Below are 19,054 nucleotides of genomic sequence, written 5' to 3'. Positions count from 1 at the left end.
TATGTGTTAATTTTGTTGCCGTAGGCCTGTAATCTGTGTTTCTGTGCTTCTGCCCGGTCCTCCTTCCCAGGGTGCACCTGTGCTTGAATGCCGCTGCTGTTACTGTCACACGTGCTCCGCCCACCGCCCCTCCTACCTCCCGCTGCCCTCTATCAGCCCTGGAGTTCAGGTTCTGCTCTCTCTCTATCTCTTTCTCTCTCTTCCTCACATTCTCCAGCACTCTTCTTCCTGCTACGTCTCTGGCTTTCTCTTCCCTGCCACTTATTCACTTTACTAATTTTCCTGTTACGTTTCCACCTATTTTTTACCCCCCATGAACATTTTTGTTTGACACTAGCAACAGGTCACAACTTTAAAATGTGGTATATCTCAAATCATTTAGATGCAAGAGGATTTAAAGGTTGAAATCATGTACAAAATTCAAGGATGAGGATATGTTGTGTCATTGGCGAATTCTTGTTTTGGCCTGAGGATGTGCTCGATATGTCAACAGAACAAGGTTTGTTTAAGCAAATCTCACGAGACCTGTCATAAACTTGTCTAGATGATATTTCACTCCAGATTCACAAGGAAATAAGATGATATTTTGCATGAAGAAAATTATGCCTATTTTTACGGCTGTTGTTTTGAATTGAGACTTTGTTTTGATAACAATTAAAAATATATTATATATTTTCTTAAAAGTACATTACATACAATATCTTATCTCACAATGTAAGTCTTTACTATCACTTTTTATCAATTTAACACATTCTTGCTGAATAAAAATATTAATTTCTTTTAAAGAAAAAAACACAAAACCAGTCTTAAGTAGCACAGGAATATTTGTAGCAATAGTTAAAAATACATTGTATGGGTCAAAAAAAAAATTCTTTTATGCCAAAAATCATTAAGATATTAAGTAAAGATCGTGTTCCATGAAGATATTTTGTAAGTTTCCTACCGTAAATTTTCATTTGATATATGCTTTGCTAAGAACTTCATTTGGACAACTTTAAAGGCGATTTTCTCAATATTTAGATTTTTGCACCCTCAGATTCCAGATTTTCAAATAGATCAGCTCTCAGCCAAATATTGTCCTATCCTAACAAACCATACATCAATGGAAACTTAAAACCGTTTACCCTTATGACTGGTTTTGTGGTCCAGGGTCACATATTAGAATGATTTCTGAAGGATCATGTGACACAGAAGACTGGAGTAATGATGCTGAAAATTCAGCTTTGCATCACAGGAATAAATTCTATTTTAAAGTATGTTAAAATAAAAAATAAAAACTTAAATTGCAATAATATTTCAAAATATTACATTTTGTTCTGTATTTTTAATGCAGCCTTGATGAGCAGAAAAGACTTCTTTAAAAAAACATTAAAAATCTTAGTGATCTTAAACTTTTGAACGGCAGTGTATGTGTATATATATATATATATATGCATATAGATAGGTCGACAGATAGAAAGACATAAGTAATATATTATTTAAATTGTTTTAATTTTATGTTTGAGTATTTATACATCATTGTGGTGAATTTAATATTGCCTAATCCTTATAATAATATAGTAAAAAGTACATATTTTGTGTATAATTGTCATGGAAATAATGTCACAATGCAAACCTCTAATGGTTCTAAACACAGGCTTTATTTTCATTCATGCAAAATGTAATTTTGCAGGAATTTTGGGGTGAAATGTGACCCAGACATGTCTTGGAGAGATTTATTCAGTTATAGTTGTACTTCACAGATCACTACACAGATCTTCAATTGGGTTCATGCCTGGAGCAATGTCTTAAAAATGATTAGAAAACAATAAAGTGAACGTAAAGTTTGTGTCGCCTAACAATGTCATTGAGAGGACTTTTCAAAAACAAAGTATTGCGTTTTAAGCAATACTTAAAATGTGTCAGCAACATTGGACACAGCTTACATTAACTCAAAATTGTCACTTTTTTGAAAACAACTTGAAATGACAGTATCAGGCGACCTTCCTAAAAAACTTTTAAGATGAAGATTGTGTGCAAATTGAATTGAAGAATCCATATGCAACTAGCGGCTAGAATGAGCATCTGTTTGTGTAGCAGCATCAGGTCCAGATATGAGTGTTGTTGTCTACGGTGATTTCTCCCACATGGTGTTCATCCTCAACGGCCATCTCCTCACTTTTGTGAAATGTGGGTTTCCGTTGGCTGCCATTCTCTCCTGCAGTCTCACTCCTCGCTCCTGCTTCTCCGGCAGATCGACCCTCTGGAGCCGGAAACGGACCTGCAGTCCCTGGGCAGCACCAGTTGGCTCTTCGAACCGCGGGAATCCTCCAGGCCTTCGAGTAGCACCAAGTATGAGACCACCATATTTTGAAGCAGGGCACGGCCCTTGTCCAATCCCGCCTGCTGCCCCATTTCAACCCCACGCCCCATAAACTCGAGTGCCCCGTGCCTTCTCACTGTGATTTGTAGCCTCCCTCAGGGCAAGACTACTTCCCACTCCAATCCCGACCCTGGTCCTTGCCTGCATTGCCCTCTCGGAGAGCCGAACGCCTCCACCTTCCTTTTTTGTCGATGAGCGCTTTCTGGAATCCTTGGATTTGCCGTATAACCAGCCTCCTCAAACTCTTCCGTCATGGTCCGAAAAAAATCGCCTCTGAAAGCTTCTCTATTTTATACATTACGCTGAATGTTTACGGTTCGGTCCCTCGTATCTGAGGGTTCTCAATCACGAAACCTCCGAACTCGACGCGCCGAGTAGCACTCGGACACTTGTAGCATTTCTACATCTCCTCATCCGGATGGACACGCTGGCGGAACTTGATTAGAAATTAGTAGATCCACGAACTCTCTGACTGCAACAGCAATACTAGTACTGTTTTTCAAGTTTACGTACATTCGCGATCATGAATGCAACATAACGCAGTTTCCCATCGGCGCTCCTCGAACCCCCGTAGCACTAGTTCACTTTTTTTCCCCCGTAGTTGGACCCACGTTTCCCCCCCCCAGCAGTTCTTCAGTTTTTCAAAAGAGTTGGGTCTGTAATCTCAATTCACATCCAGTGCTTCCTTTTGTCTTACCAGGCGTCTGCAGCTCTGAGGCCCTCGGAAGAAAGACTATGCCCGTTTAGAGCGTTTAGAGGTTGGGATTTGAAATGCAATACAGTTTTACTGGGAAGAGTAGAAAACAGCCCCAAGAAAATGGAATAACCGAGACAACATTCCCTTTCTGTTTTCTTGTCGGAATTTAATTGACTTTTTATCTAATAAGGGAATCCATTTAGTTTCGTAAAGTTCTATATTTGTAACTTTACATTGTTAGCATCACATGGTAAGTGTGTGTATAACCTCTATGTTCATTTTGTGATTGATGATTTGTTCTGTAAAATTAGTTACCTCTGAGATTTCCACTACAAAGTCATCCGCAGAAAAAATGAGACGGGATATTTTCGTAGACATAATAATAGTAAATGTTACTATTTTCAATTTCAAAAGAATTCCCACGGTCACAATTATCTTTAGAGAGAAGATAATGAAGCCAAGAAAAGAAAAAGCACTAAGGCTAGAGGGGAGAAAAAAAGCTCCAAACTGCCTTACGCATATTGTGACATGTACTGAACGTTTGGAAAACCACTGTAAGTTTGCACCACTTTGTTTATTCACGCAAAAAAATGTTATTTCAGTGTATTAGATGCTAGAAATCTGCCATTTTACTTTTGGCTAAATGGCACAAGTCGATTTTACATTCTTGGCGCTTTATGTTTTGTCTTGTTTCATGTGCCACGTTCACACTGCGGCTAAATTACTATTTTTTCACTCACAGTTACATTATTTATAAGAGTAACAATCGCATTTTGCACGGAAACTCATGCATGTAACATTTAATGGGATAGTTCATCTAAAAACGAAAATTCTGTCTGTCATTATTGTTCTAAACCTCTATGCGTTTCTTTCTTCTTTTGAAGCATGTTGAGAACTAAACAATTGCTGGACGACAATGAATTCTATAGTATGGAAAAAATATAATATTACTATGGAAGTTAATGGCTACCGTCAACTGTTTGGTTAACAACAATCTTCAAAATACATATTATGTTTAACAGAAAAAAAATCTGATCCGGTTTAGAGGAACATGTTCAATCAGATACTGTAAAATGAAATTCTAGGGCTTTCAAAGACTTTTCAAGCACTTCTTTTTATCAAACAATGTCTTCCATTTCAAATTCTAAATAGAAAAGATAAATAGATGAATAAAAATGGCTAAAATACTACAAAGTATACTTAACTTTTACAATAGTAATACCACGGTTAATTTTATTAAGGGATTTGTATTTGTGTATACTTTATTTTTTTCTTTGTTTAGTTTTTATAACTGTACTGCCATAATGGTTTGATGTTTTCTACTGTTTAAGGAAAAATAAATCAGAAAAAAATCACTCTGAAATCCTGATATGAATCAAAAGATTCGCGAACCCACACTGAAGTCCCAATCTGAATCAAATGATTCGCAATCCATGCTCTGAAGTCAGTGGAGCTAATGACCATAGTTAGCAAATTATGCTTTTGGGAAACACACCCCTGAATAATGATTCGCGAACCATCATTTCAGATCAGGACTTGGATTGCAGATCACGAATCATTTGACTTAGATTAGAACTCCGCGTATCGCAAAACATTTGATTTTAGATCGAGACTTCAAAGTTCCAATCTAAATCAAATGATTCACGATACACAATCTGATTGGAATGTTGAATCAGTCGGTTCAGCGTAAATGACTCAATTGATTTGGTTCATCTGTTCCTCTTTTCACCATGTTTACACAACACTTGCTCAGCTCGATTGTTTTCTGACATTAACTGAAATAAGCAAAAAGGGTATTTTGCGAAAAAAGAAAAGTGCTTATTGACAAAATTAAACCCTTATTTCTTAGATACATTGTCTATCAATAATTCAAGCACCTCTGTTTTTCAAGAATATTGCTATTTTCAATGGTTGTCCAGACCTTAAATTCCAAAAGGTACTTTAAGCACCTTGTACGAACCCTGGTAAATGATGACACGAGTTTTCATTTTGGGTGAACTGTCCCTTTAAGAGCGACAAACGCGATTTATTTAATCTGCGTAGCGCGTACGCGCACGCAAACGAACTTCTTAACGCAGAGATGTCACTCTCGCAGACACTGAGACAGCTTCTCTGAGGCGCTAGAGAATCGAAGAAACAGGTATGGTTCTTGATTTGTTTACAAATTTCGATAGTTTATCGGATATAAAAACGATTCTGGTCACTTATATTTTTTTATATAAGTCGAAATAACAGCGTCTGTGTTTGTGGTTTGTAAGTGCTGTCACTAACGGTCGCTATATAACCGTCCGCCATTTTGCGTTCAGAAGCGACTCCTGTATATCCTACACACACAGAATGACAATTCAGGTGGTTCATTTCGCATTTAAATGCTGTCATGGCTTCCAAAACGTTGCAGTGTGAACGTGGCTGTTTTTGATTCTTGTGTGGAAAGGACTGTTCGCTTTAGTTTGATTCTGGCTGTTGCTGCACTGTTTGTCTCTCATGTCCGGTTTTATGGAGTTATCTGTTAAAGTTGTGGTAATTTCTTTGTGACTGTGTTGCATATCCTCAATCATCCTCACTCATTAACAACCATGGTTTGCCATTGTTTTGTCCCATTTCCTAACTCAAAATTGCCAAAGAGGCTAACTCAAGATCCATTCCACTCATGCCATGGCATCCTGTAACCGTGAGCTTTGTGTGTTTTTGACACTTTTTCTGAAATGCTGTCACATTTTATAATATTTCCAATTGAATTAGCAGCCCTGTCTGGGCTCTGACAACTTGATTGGGATTTTAGAGCATTCCATTTCTGAATTCCGATATATTTTTCCTTGTGTAGCTGACTCCACCTTTCAAGTTTCCGGACACCAAGGTGTGAATTGAAGGGGACTCAGGTGAAACTTTATGTGTGAGTCCAAATGAGGAAGAAATTGAGTGAGTATGCGAGAGAGAAAGAGAAATACAAAATTAGCACTTAACTGCCGTACCAAACGGACTGTCCAAAGTCGCTCCTACTGCAGAAATAAACTTGAACACGGACATTACACAACCGATAAACTGATTTGCTGGTGATGTGGAAATGGATGGAACACATCAAATATTAAAATATGAATCAGCATGATGTGCAATTTGACTGAATCTCACAAAGCAATGTCATACTTCACCCCAAAATCAAAAGAAAGATTTTGCATAAAGCAAATTAACCCTATTTTCAGGACTATTGACATTGTTTGCATTGTGACATTATTATCTAGCATAAAGTAAATGCAGTACAACCAATATGTACTCTATTTTATCAATTTGCTTATTGTCATGATATATGTCAATCCGTGACCCTGGACCACAAAACCAATCATAAGTATCACGGGTGTATTTGTAGCAATAGCCAAAAAAACAGGTCAGAAAATTATAAATTGTTCTTTTATGGCAAAAATCATTAGGATATTAAGATCATGTTCGATGAACATATTTTGTAAATTTCCTACCGCAAATATATCAAAACTTAATTTTTTATTACTAATATGCATTAGTAAGAACTTCGTTTTTGCTCCCTCATATTCCAGATATCCAAATATTGTCCTATGCTAACAAACCATATATCAATGAAAATCGTATTTATTCAGCTTTCAGATGATGTATAAATCTTAATTCCAAAAAATTGAACCTTATGACTAGTTTTGTGGTCCAGGGTCACATCTATGGTCCTAAAAATAGAATTTGCTTCTTATTTTTTGATTTTGGGGTTAAGAGATTATGAGATTCGATCATTTATATCTTTAAAAAGCAAGCAAAACTTTGTGTAATCTCTGGAAAACTGGACTTCTCTTTCCCGAGCACTGTGTGAACATTGTACATTTTAGTGTTTAATGTTTCCTCCGAAACTGTGGATTATTTTCATACAGAGAAGGACTTTGTGAACGACGTTAGCAGAATATACCTAAAAACAATGCAAAACATAAGTTTTGATCTTTTTGGACTCTGTGTACATTGCTTGTTGAAGATTTGTGGCATTTAAAACATAATAGGTCCAAATGTGAACTTGAGATGGAAGTGTTACGGTTCAAAAAAGAACTTTCATGTTAATCAGCAAAAATATTTTTACCTCTATGTGAAGAATCCAGCTAAATTGAAATCAAATCAATGGTTGATGCAATGATCTTACTGTGAAATAGCAAAGATGTAGCATATTTAGGCTATTGATTTGCCATATGAAAACAAAGAGCTGAATTAAATGTCACTTTATGGCCACCTATCACAAAGCCTAGCTGTCTAGCATCACGACGAGTGTTTTATTTTTTATAGTTAGCTGGTTGTTTGACTTAATGGAAAAGAAAATGGGCAAATGTGCTGCAGTGGAACAGAATGATTTACAGAAAATGAGGAAAAAAGGAGAAAAAATGCAAACCCCTCAGGCAACACTTGTCCCTCGCTTCCTCTTTGAATTCACTTGAATTTCTTTTGAGCGTCACATAATTTGAGCAAATATTGACAAACGATTTAACACCAATTATATTAGTATCCTCTTTTTTCCTGGTTGGGAAGAGTATGAGGATGTCAGAAACATACCAGGATCAGGGCTGAATGCTTGCACTTGACAACACAAGATTAAAATACCACTGTTGGCCTATGTAGAAGGTAAAGTAACTACGATTAAAAGATGTCTATTCAATGTACTTTTTGTCCTGAATGTTCATACTATTCTGTATGTTCATTCCATTTACTTAAGGAACAATCATTATACTATCTCAATGCCATTGAACTAATAAATTCAATAGACTTTTTGCTCTACGTTTTTGTCTTGCGTTTCTATTCAAATGTCACACAAGCAGACAAATCAAAACATGCCAGATTTTCAATTTTTAAGTTTATTTTTCTTCAAAACACGTGAAAAACAAAAGCTGTAAATCATCCTAATGGTAAACAACCAAAACATCCATCAACGTAATAAATGCACATCATACACGAACCCATTACGCAACACCCTCTGGTCTGTCATAAATATGAAATGAAAGCCAATGGAAGGTTCATTAAATTTTACGAGAATTTGTGGTAATCCGAGTAACTCGAGTGTCATAAAACAGGCAAAATGGGCGATAAAAAAATCTTCAATCGACTGTAAAACCAGTGTAGATATTTGGCCGAGTCTTCTAACAGGATAGTAATCGTGGCACGGTTTCTTATCGATCGGGTCGCACCATACCGGGTCTAACGGCCGGCATCATTGGCCGTGCTGGAGGTCGCATCATGTGTGGGCCTGGCATCATTTGCATAGGTCCGCCCATTGGTGGCCGCATACCTGGACCTGAAAGAGAGCCATATGATTGTGAATGTCAATTCAGATGGCTATTAAGAAAAAATCTGTCACATTATAAATGGATAAAAAGCCTTACCTGGTCCTCCAGGCATCATGCCATGAGGAGGGGGACCCATCATAGGGATCATAGGAGGACCACCCATGGGTGGAGCTGGTAACATACCCGGTCTTGGAGGTCCAGCTGCAAGAATAAACATGTTATTCCTTGTAAATTATGTAAATAATAGAATTTAATCAAATTTTTTTTAAGTAAAATCTCAATTTATTCAGGTTTTAAATCAATAGAGGTTTCTCAATGACTGACAGGCTTGGTGACCAATATAATAGAAATAAATAATACAATTTTATTTGGCAAACACAAGATTTCTGAATTGAATTAGTTAATATTAAGTTAAAGCAAGACACTGCAGGTAAACAGGGTAAAATAAATAAATTGGACCATTTCAAGACCAGAAATCTGAACACTGAATTAGGGGTGTAAATATTAATCGATTCGTATCGATGCATCGATTATGCAGCCGCCGATTCAATGCATCGATTCGTCCGCAAGAATATCGATTAATGTGTTTATTTTGCCGCCTGTTTGTTCACTTGTCTATTTTTAGAATCCGTTCCGACCTTTCTTTTACTGTCTGCTCCGATGTATTAAGCGTACTACCTACTCCTGAGCTGCGGGTGGCACTAACCTCACTGTCTTCTTCACACGCCTTACTTTCGTTTCACAGTCCGTCTATGATGTTGTTCATGTTCACAGACCTCACGTTGTTGTCTGACTTTCAAGAGCGATGATTTTGAACTGATTTTGTGGATTAGTATTCTATTTGCAGTTCATCTACTGCAGAGGATGTGTGACCATTACCTCTAAATAAGATGCAAATTGTATTTTCAAAATGTAACCAATTTTGTATGAAAGAAACTTGTTTAAAACGATGAATAGGCTAATTGGCAATAGTAGACCTGCACTAAAAGTTTTTTTTTTTTTTTATTACAATTTATCTGATTGCACTTTGTAGATGCAGTAACTTATATTTGCTGTTCTATTTGCAGTGCATTGAGCACAACTGCTTTAGTGGAACATACACATTATGTGAAAAGAATACTGTTTCTGTATTCTCAATAAAAGGCTAATTATTTACCATTTTTGTTGATTTATTTGAAACTTAATAGATATCATGTAAAAATATCTAATATTGAATCGAATCGGATCGAATCGCATCGTATCACAGGGAATTCTGAAGTATCGAAAATAATCGAATCGTTGGCTTAAGAAATCGGTATCGTATCGAATTGTCTTGAAGGCTCCGATTTACACCCCTACACTGAATAAAGTCAGATTCAAAGTTCTTGTTTCATTTTGTTTAGATTTACCACAAATATCAGAAAATACTGTTAAATCGCCATGTTTTTAGGAATAAATGTTAAATAAATCAGGTGAAGGATATACACTACCCATCAAGTTGTTGTTTTTTTGTTTTTAAAGGCGGCTCTTCTGCGCACAAAACCTGCATTTATTTGATCCCAAGTACAGTAAAAAATGTTAAATATTTTTACTCTTTAAAATAACTGTTTTCTATTTGAATATTTTAAAATGTAATTTATTCCTGTAATTTTAAAGATTAATTTTTAACACCCTTAACGCTCCAGTTACATGATCCTTCAGCGATCATTCTAATATTCGGATTTGCTGCTCAAAAAACATTTTATTATTTTGATGTAAACGGCCGAGTAGATTTTTTTCAGGTTTCTTTGATAAATAGGAAGTTCAAAAGAACAGTATTCATCTGAAATAGAAATGTTTTGTAACATTATAAATGTCTATCATGCTAAATAAAAGTATGAATTTCTATAATTCCTTTTCCCCCCCAAAAAATTATACTAACTCGAAGCTTTTAAATGGTAGAGTGTATAATGTTACAAACGCTTTATTTCAAATAAATGCCAATCTTTGGATCTTTCTATTGATCAAAGAATCCTGAAAAAAAAAATTAACTGTTTAATTTATATATATATATATATATATATATAAAATTACTGATGCTTCTTGAACAGCAAATCAGCATATTAGAATGTTTGTGACACTAAAGACTTGAGTAATGATGCTAAAAAAAATTGCTTTGATCACAGAAATAAATTACGTTTTAAAATAGACAGCAGTTAATTTAAATAGTGAAAATATTTCACAATATTACTTCACAATGATACTGACTTCTTTAAAAAAACATTACAACATCTTACTGTCCAAAAACTTTTGACTGGTAGTGTATGAACAAACCCCTCAGTTAAAAAACTTGATACAGATATAAATGAAACTGCAAAGTTTGTGTGCTGCTGAAGTGAATATGTGCACTGTAATTAAAATCTACAGAGAAAAATTAGATCAAGTGTAATAAAATAAAAACCTAAATGTGTTATGAATATTTTCTTTCCTCTAGTCTAAAAGACGACATGTTGTAGAAGCAAAATAGCTCAAATCTCAAAAGACCAGTCTTTGAAAAAGCAATAGTCTGTAGTCTCGCCATAAATAAGCCAGTTTAGTCAGAAATTGTTCACATCCTTTGTAGCTGCCATGAAAGGAAGTGAACATTTCAGATCTCTGAAACTTACTAATATTTGGATGCGGTAGCAGAGATCCGCCAGGTGGAGGGGCTCCTGGGAACGGGGTGGGTGGAATTTTACCCTGCTGGAAGGCAGCCGCTGAAACAGACAAAAATGACTTTACACTGGAGAATCAGCTTTTAAAAGATCAAGAAATGAGTCGAGACAGTTTATATAAAGCATGCATACTAAGTATCGATTTATGGAAACCCCACAAAATAAAAAAAGGAATTTCTCTCTCAAAATACCAAGTTCATATCTCTTTTTCCTCAGAATTTCAAGAAACAGTTCGAAACTTAAGATTAAAAAGTCAGAATTAGAATCGGTATATATTGCAATTCTGACTTGCAAGGAAAAGGTCACAATTACCAGTTTCAATTAAATATCAATTGCTTTTTAAAAATCTATGTTGCAGAAACAGACCTCCATAGAGCATAAGATCTTTATAAACTTGTTCACTCACTTGTTTTGTCGATGAGATTCTGAGCCTGCTCTTCCATCCATTTCTGGTAATAGTCTTTCACATTTTCTTTATGTTTTCGTCCGCTGCAGTGTGTCTTTCTGACTGACGGCTGCAGAGATTATAAACATACAGATAATGAACATTTCCACAGATAATAGTGTCATGTTAAACTGATCAATATTAAAGAAAAAGTGTAAGTAATCTTACCGAATCGTGTGTCAGGTATGTGTCACAGTAATCACAATAAAACCTGAAAGAGACAAAAACAGTATTAGACCAAAACAACCCAGGCTTAAGTTACAGTACATAAGACCATAGAGGTGCTATAGTACAGTGATGATACTGATGATAATACCATAGCAAAGCACTATTACTTGAAAAAGATCTAACAAAGTACCGTGATTTTGTATTATAGTCTAATTTAAATGATGTGGAGGATCATATAAATTTCATAGTATGACCATGGCATTGAATTCATTTACATTTACATTGTACTCGTTTGTTCGTGTTGTTTTCGCACAATTTTAACGGCAAAAAAAGCATTAAGCTGCTTAGAAGTGTAATAACTAGTACATTCAATTGAAAAATACAAGCCCATTCAATCGCTGGATTAGCTTAAAGAGCTAGCTCTTGTCTGAGAAACGCGGTTTTATTTGCAATGTGGTCTTTAAAAATGCCTAAAGGTATAACGGATATATTAATTAACCTTTCGCGACTAAATCGTGTTTGTCTGTTTTGTATGTACCATGTTAATGTATAAAATAAACATAAAGACAAACTCACTTCGGCATCTTCACAGCGGAACCGCGCGGGGCGAACACCACCGGAAGTAGAACATGAGAATCCTTTTACGTCTTTGTTTGAGTTTGGAACGAATACGAATGCGCACTGGCGCCACCCAGTGTTTGGGAGAAAATCTGTCTGCGTTTACCACATTACCACAAAATATATTGGTGTTTTCATTTATTAAGGTGATCGTTAAGCTCAATTCCCCTAATATATTTAAATGTAAAAACACCTGGAAGATAAAACGTTCTCATACCTGTACAATGCTAAAAAGCTAAGATATAAACTTCCCTAAATGTAGTTAAAATATATATAATTCAAAAATACAATTTTGAAATACACCACCAGTCAAGATTCTTCATGTTTTTTTTAAGAATTCTCTTCTGCTTGCATTTTTTTGATACAAAATACAACAAAATCTATTTTTACTATTTAAAATAACTGCTTTCTATTTAAATATTTTAAAATGTAATTTATTGTGTCCCATAATCCTTCAGAAATCATTATAATATGCTGATTTGTTGTTCAAAAAACATTTTTATTATCTGAAATAAAAAGTAACATTAACATTATACACTTATACCATTCAAAAGTCAGTATAATTTTAATTATAGAAATAAATACTTTTATTTAGCACGGATGCTTTAAATTGATCAAAAGTGATAATAAAGACATTTATAAATGTTACAAAAGATTTCTATTTCAGATACATGCTGTTCTTCTGAACTTTCTATTCATCAAAGAAACCTGAAAAAATCTACTCAGCTCTTTTCAACATAATAACTAATAATACAAATAAAAATAAAAAAGTTTTTTTGAGCAGTAAATTAGAATGTTAGAACAATATCTGAAGGATTACGTGACTAGAGCAATGATGCCAAAAATTCAGCTTTGAAATCACAGGAATAAATTGCATTTTTAAATTTATTAAAACAAAACAGTTATTTTAAATAGTAAAAAATATTTCACAATTTTACTGTTTTGCTGTACCTAGATCAAATAAATGCAGGCTTGGTGAGCAGAAAAAACTTCTATAAAATTATTAAAAATTGTACTGTTCAAAAACATTTGACTAGTAGTGTATTTATAAATTATGGTAGTATTTGCTTACAGTATTAATATTTGTTAATACAAAGAATTGCTCGTCAAGAATAATAAAAAATAAATAAAAAAATATTTACTTTGGTCCTAAAAGCCTTAATTTTCAGTACTATGTCAAGGAAATATGACCCTGATGTTTTCTTGACAGTCTTTGTGAGATTCAACTAAGTGCTCTATTGTCTACCTTTTGCGAATAGTTATGCAAATAAAAATGAGTCACTTCACAGAATATAGTTTTATTCTGACCAAACATTTGAGAAAATAACATCTTAAAGATGTTTAACTGTGCAGCTTTAATATTTCATGTTGTTCAAACATCATTTAAAGCTACAAAGCCCCACCAAAAGAAACATCACTGATATCGGGCCTGCAACACAGCACGTCATCTTATATTTTAAGCATTACAGTTAAGATTTAGCCTTTCTATAGTATTCTTTTTTTAGTAGTCAGTATTATGTGGTCTAAACGTGTTTGAGAAACAGGATGTTGCAAGTTTTACAAAAAAAATATACTACTAAAGCTCACACATTTGACAAACTGAGATCATAGAGTTAGACAGATATTGCAGTTTCTGATTTATTGCAGAGAAAGTGAAAAACCTAGTTCATTTGAGGTTTTGTGTTTATATATTACCCAGTTACTCATTGCAAACAAATCCTGAAAAAGATACTACTTAAATCTGATGGTCATGTGGGTCAAAATTGAATGCAAAATACATTAAATATGAGACATTATTTACCACCCATTTAATGTGAGATATCTGAGAGAAATGGGACATTCAATGGCAAAAAAAAAACATTTAACTTTCTCCTTTGGAAAAAAAATGCTCAGTAACAGGAACATGCATCAAGAGAACGTTTTCATTTCATGTTGACTCAAAATTTTTTAATAAACTACATTTGAGGTCAATGAAACTGGAAACAAGCCATTAGATGACGTGATAAAACATGAAACCGCTTAACAATATCTTATTACTTTCCGAAGCAATAGGAACCATTATCCAAGTATTCAGAAATACATAGCATTTTATTTAGATAAAGATTTACACATGATGCTTTCTGTGCTTTTAAAACAGACCATCACTGTCATACTTTCAGTAGCCATTCATGAATGATAAAGAGTTGGTCCTAAATAAAAATAATTACAATAGTCCTTTTGAAATGATGTGAATGCCACCATAATGCTGACCGAGGCTCATCATCTCAACGTCATCTGGATTAAATACAGTGATGTGACCAAAACATCACAGAACAACCAAGTCATTTCTGCTCATCCTCCTGGAAAACCACAGCAGCATTAGTCAACACGCCAGCCCTGCCGAAGCGTGACCTTGTACACAAGAGCTGTGGAAAATCTGTCTTTAAACAGTCCTCACAGGTTGGACTTTGGTGCCGTGTTGACGGGGATAGCTCTGAGCTCTGTCCGCATACACAAGTACTCGCCGATGACCGCCATGAGGGCCATGCAGGCCACGTTGACCAACCACCATGACAGAGCGGCTGGCAGATGTGCGTTATAGATCCAGCAGCCGATCATGTGGAAGAAATGCACCGTCACGGTGAAGTCCAGACACTGCTTCCCCCGTCGGATGAAAAACCACAGGCCAAGAGCGCTGAGAAAGAAACACAGATCCATGAATGACTTTAGATGGCAGATGTAATGGATTACAAAAATTTCCTGGTAATTTACTCACCCCCATGTCATCCAAGATGTTCATGTCTTTCTTTAGTCACAAAGAAATTCATTTTTTCTTTTGAGAAAAACATTACAGGATTTTTTCCCCATATAGTGGGCTTAAACAGTGCTCAATGGATTGATGGTTAAAAATGGAGCTTCAAAAGGCTCTGCCTAAGGAAACTCAAATGCTCATCTTGTCTATCTCTGCGATGCATACTCTGTGCACTCCCGTTCAATGCAGTTAGGGTATGTCGAAAAACTCCCATCTCATTTTCTCCTTCAAGTTCAAAATCATCCCTACATCGCTGCAGAAGTACCAACCCAGTGTTTACAAAGTGAACGTGCGAAGAAAGTCAAACGCCCTTTACAAAAAAAGGTAAAACAGCAATGTAGGATGATTTTAAAGCTGAATGAGACAATAAGGGTGTGTTCAAACTTGTCATGTATGGTTCGAATAAAACAAATTCTGGTGCGACTGCCTGTGGTTCATTTGAGTAAGTGTGAACGCTGCCATCCAAACCCTGGTGTGCACAGTATGGACCAAATACTTCTAAACAAACCAAGAACAAGAAGTAATGACAAGATGCAATGCTATGCGACATGATTTCAGGAAGGGAACACGCAGTGTATTCAAAACAAAATGTGCAGAGGGCAAACGTGGAGCAACGAGGTGGTAAACTGCCTTTTATGAGCTCTTTGTGAGTTTGCAGAAGGTGAAATAAAATCATAACAATGAGTGCGCTTAGTCCAGCAGACGGCATTAGGTGTATTCGACTTAAAGTGGCACTGAGCAGGCTCATCAGTGAATGGATACTTTGATGTCATACACCTGCAGCGCAGGAATGCAAACATTACTTTTGTTTGGAGTGTTCGGAGATATATATCATTCAACCCAACCAATCAGGTTGTGAACGCATCACTATACCTTTTAGCCTCGTTCAGACCGTCAACCCAAATCCAATTTGGTCAAATCCGTTTCGAGCTACTTTCGTATGTGGTTTGGAATCCTATTCAAATCGGATTCCTGGAAACCCTTTTCAGTCTGACCGGTCAGATAGGATTTGGTGAAGTTTTTTCACGCCACTTAAAACAAACACGTCAGATGTTTTTGTGGAAAACATCATAAAAGTCTTTGCAGAAACAAGCTTGTGTTGTTGCGAACTTCAAGTCAAGCGGGAAAGGACAATATACGGCTACGGCTAGTATACGCACCTCTTTGAGTTTGGAAACCAGCGGAAAAGGCAGCACAGAATAAAGTTGCACATTCTAGCTTCCTGCCGCTGCTTATATAATATATAATCCACCGCATTGGCAACGTTGTCATATTGCAAGACATCATCTATTTTGCAAACTGTATCGCCGTTATTGTTGATTTTAGCATTGGCATTACAATGCAATGGCATTGCCATAGAAACCAATGCACATTCCGTGAAACAAAAGAGCACTTTGGACACACAAATTGGATTTGAACAATTGCGATAGGACTGTGTGGACAGTCAGTTATTCAAATCCGATTCTATCCAGATTTGGATAAAATCAGATTTGGGCCGACAGTCTAAACGAGGATTTAGGTGTGGTATCTTTAGGTTTGCTGTTAAAAATGCCAGTGTGAATGCTAAGCGGACCAGGACCAAATGTATCATTTTACTTTTTGGTCCGGACTAAATGCACCAAACGAACCAAACTACAAGTGTGAACACACCCTAAGATAAGAGTTTTTCAACATACCCTTACTGACAAGATGAGACAAGCATGTGTGGTTTAAAAAAAAAAAAAAAGTGTATAAATAAAATTTGTTTTTAGGAAAAGGATTGATCGTTTTGCTAGATAAGACCCTTATTCCTTGGCTGGAATCGTTTAAAGCCTTTTGAAGCTGCAATGAAACTGCATTTTTAACCTTCAATCCGTTGAGCACCATTGAAATCCACTATATGGAGAAAATTCCTGAAACGTTTTCTTAAAAAACAATTTTTTTACGACTGAAGAAAGAAAGACATGAACATCTTGAATGACAAGGAGGTGAGTAAATTAACTGTACATTTTTAGGATGTGGACTTCTTTAATGTTTGGAACAACCTACCACGTGAGAGAATTCAGAATGAACGCCATCATAGACAATCGACCTTGTGTTGTTGAAAACCCAAGAACCTTGACAGAAAGCAAACTAGTTATTTAATCAGAATTTAGATTTATTTTGATTAACTCTATTTGGTCAGTTACTCACCTCGTAACTGAATATCTGGTCGAGTGATCTACTAGTATGGACCAAACCATCAACACCAGCCAACCACAAACCCAAGAAGCTGTAGTAGATACACTGCATGAGGATAATCTGGGAGATGATGAGGACCGGATCCCAGACGTAGCTGCGGAAATGACTGCCCATCTCGCAGGAGATGAGGGGGACAAACACGTCCCCAAACTGGCTCGATGGAAAGGTTAACAACAACCTCAAGATTTGAGTTTCAACCTGTCAAAGACAAAACCATAAAAGTGCAAGGTTCAGTTTGTTTGTAAGGCATACAGCAAATATCACAGTAAATACTAAAGTACAATAGTGCTCAATGATTTGTTAATAACCAGAAAAACCTAGATAAGCTAAGTACACCAACCCAGATAACGTACAATCAATTTTACTGAAGCTAAGTAACTAATACAGATCAGGGTTTATTAGACAACATACGCAATGGACAGCATTCAATCATTCTGAGTCAAGAATAATAACGTGTAATCTTAAATATTTGTATACTTATATAAACGTCATTAACACAATGACGGCGTGATGTCATTTTATACAAGTAAACAAACATACAAATGTAAAATACCGCGGCGAGCAGGCTGTTTGTTAGCATTTGCTAGCTAAACATCGCTAAGCAGCGACTTTGTTGACATCCGTCTGTGAGTATTATAATGTTGTGAAAAACACGAACCCCGAATAAGAAACATCCGTAGTTTAATCCTGAGATGGCGTATGCCGCTGACAGGTTGAGATTACAGATAGGTAACGTTTTGTGTTATGGCTAACATTATTATTTTCAACCGGATGCGAAACTTTGAGCCGTTGTTCAGAGCGTGATGTCATCATCTGTGCATCCAGCGCCGCAGATTCGACACTTCAAAAAAAAACAAAAAAAAACACACTTTGACACGTCAAACTTCACCATCAAGTAAACGGAAGTATCTCTTGCGATTTACTGTACGCCATGAATTTATATTTTTATTTGATTTATTTGATTTTCTCTTTATTTTACGTATATTCATCTGTGGTACTAATCTAAGGCCTTCATAATTAAATATCATATTAAAATATTATTTAAAACTAGAAAGGAAAGCTTGAATTTTGGCTTGTCTGAAATTTAACAGTCTTCAGAGTTGAAATGTACATACAGCACATGTGTAGGCAACAGATGCAATCGAAATTATTCAACCCCTCCAGAGACTGTAGTACTTTACAAATACAAGCTTTTCTGAAGATCCAGGACTTTATACAAAATTCAATCTAAAACAGTTTACTCGTATATTAAAAGTGATAATGTCAATATATAATTTACTGTTTATGAGTTATAGGATTTTTTAAATAACACAGCTATGTCATAATTATTCAACCCCTATTCAACATTGCTGTTTTAAGTCACTTATTTTTATGGCAGGGAAGTTAAAACACAATTAAGTTGTCTTAAAACACAATTAAGGCTTTAGAAATTGTATTTAAAAACAGAATTAGCTTGGCCTGTTACATATGCATACCTTCAACCCATGCATGTGGTGAAGTAGAGTAGCAAATGTGGTATAGTCAACAGAGCTCTCACAAAAGCAATAAAGAAGAAATAGTTTAATATATTAGAAAGTCTAAGGCCATGTGAAAATTCCTAAGACATTAAAAGTTTGTTAGAGATACAACTGGCAACCTTGTGTTCTAAAATGTGTTGTACCAGAAAACCTTTGAGGCTGTTGGATTAGAGCAACTGAGAAAAACCTGCAATGTACTGTACAGCCAAAGACTTGCAAGATGACCAGACGAAAAAAAGGAAAAACATTTCAATGAAGAGTATAAGATGAAGACAAGATAAGAAT

At 35.6% G+C, this 19,054-nt stretch overlaps 3 protein-coding genes across 3 annotated transcripts in view; 1 reads left to right on the top strand and 2 right to left on the bottom strand.

The window, feature by feature from the left end:
- Positions 1-4,236, top strand: part of anks1ab (ankyrin repeat and sterile alpha motif domain containing 1Ab) — a 20,929-nt gene extending 16,693 nt beyond the window's left edge. Inside the window, 1 exon segment of the mRNA XM_073851997.1 lies at positions 2,234-4,236. Within this exon segment, the coding sequence (XP_073708098.1) occupies positions 2,234-2,353 (120 nt within the window). The 3' untranslated portion in view covers positions 2,354-4,236.
- A 3,657-nt stretch (positions 4,237-7,893) lies between these two features.
- snrpc (small nuclear ribonucleoprotein polypeptide C) lies at positions 7,894-12,263 on the bottom strand. The gene is made up of 6 exons (XM_073852385.1): positions 12,200-12,263; positions 11,624-11,666; positions 11,417-11,525; positions 10,963-11,052; positions 8,435-8,539; positions 7,894-8,346 (listed from the first exon to the last, which is right to left on the bottom strand). Exons 1-6 carry the CDS (start codon positions 12,205-12,207, stop codon positions 8,222-8,224), a joined length of 480 nt encoding a protein of 159 aa, XP_073708486.1. The 5' UTR covers positions 12,208-12,263; the 3' UTR covers positions 7,894-8,221.
- A 1,260-nt stretch (positions 12,264-13,523) lies between these two features.
- Positions 13,524-18,045, bottom strand: sys1 (SYS1 golgi trafficking protein). Its single transcript, XM_073852303.1, has 4 exons — positions 17,911-18,045; positions 17,205-17,450; positions 17,061-17,128; positions 13,524-14,915 (listed from the first exon to the last, which is right to left on the bottom strand). The coding sequence occupies exons 2-4, from the start codon at positions 17,364-17,366 to the stop codon at positions 14,675-14,677; spliced, it is 471 nt and encodes a 156-aa protein (XP_073708404.1). The 5' UTR covers positions 17,367-17,450; positions 17,911-18,045; the 3' UTR covers positions 13,524-14,674.
- Positions 18,046-19,054: the final 1,009 nt, after the last annotated feature.

The sequence above is a fragment of the Garra rufa genome, chromosome 12 (assembly GCF_049309525.1).
Source record: "Garra rufa chromosome 12, GarRuf1.0, whole genome shotgun sequence".
NCBI lineage: Eukaryota > Metazoa > Chordata > Actinopteri > Cypriniformes > Cyprinidae > Garra > Garra rufa.
The sequence above is the reverse complement of the archived record's forward strand: the minus strand, read 5'-3'. Positions and strand labels throughout refer to the sequence as shown.

What these genes read in the sequence shown, in the direction of transcription:
- snrpc (XM_073852385.1), bottom strand. An exon ending in CATACCTGACACACGATTCG is followed by an intron (nt 11,526 to 11,623) that starts GTAAGATTACTT and finishes TAATCTCTGCAG; the next exon opens with CCGTCAGTCAGAAAGACACA. An exon ending in GCTACCGCATCCAAATATTA is followed by an intron (nt 8,540 to 10,962) that starts GTAAGTTTCAGA and finishes TTATTCTTGCAG; the next exon opens with CTGGACCTCCAAGACCGGGT.
- sys1 (XM_073852303.1), bottom strand. Translation starts at nt 17,366, where the DNA reads ATGGGCAGTCATTTCCGCAGCTACGTCTGGGATCCGGTCCTCATCATC. An exon ending in ACCAGATATTCAGTTACGAG is followed by an intron (nt 17,129 to 17,204) that starts GTGAGTAACTGA and finishes CTTTCTGTCAAG; the next exon opens with GTTCTTGGGTTTTCAACAAC. An exon ending in ATTCTGAATTCTCTCACGTG is followed by an intron (nt 14,916 to 17,060) that starts GTAGGTTGTTCC and finishes TTTCTTTCTCAG; the next exon opens with CGCTCTTGGCCTGTGGTTTT.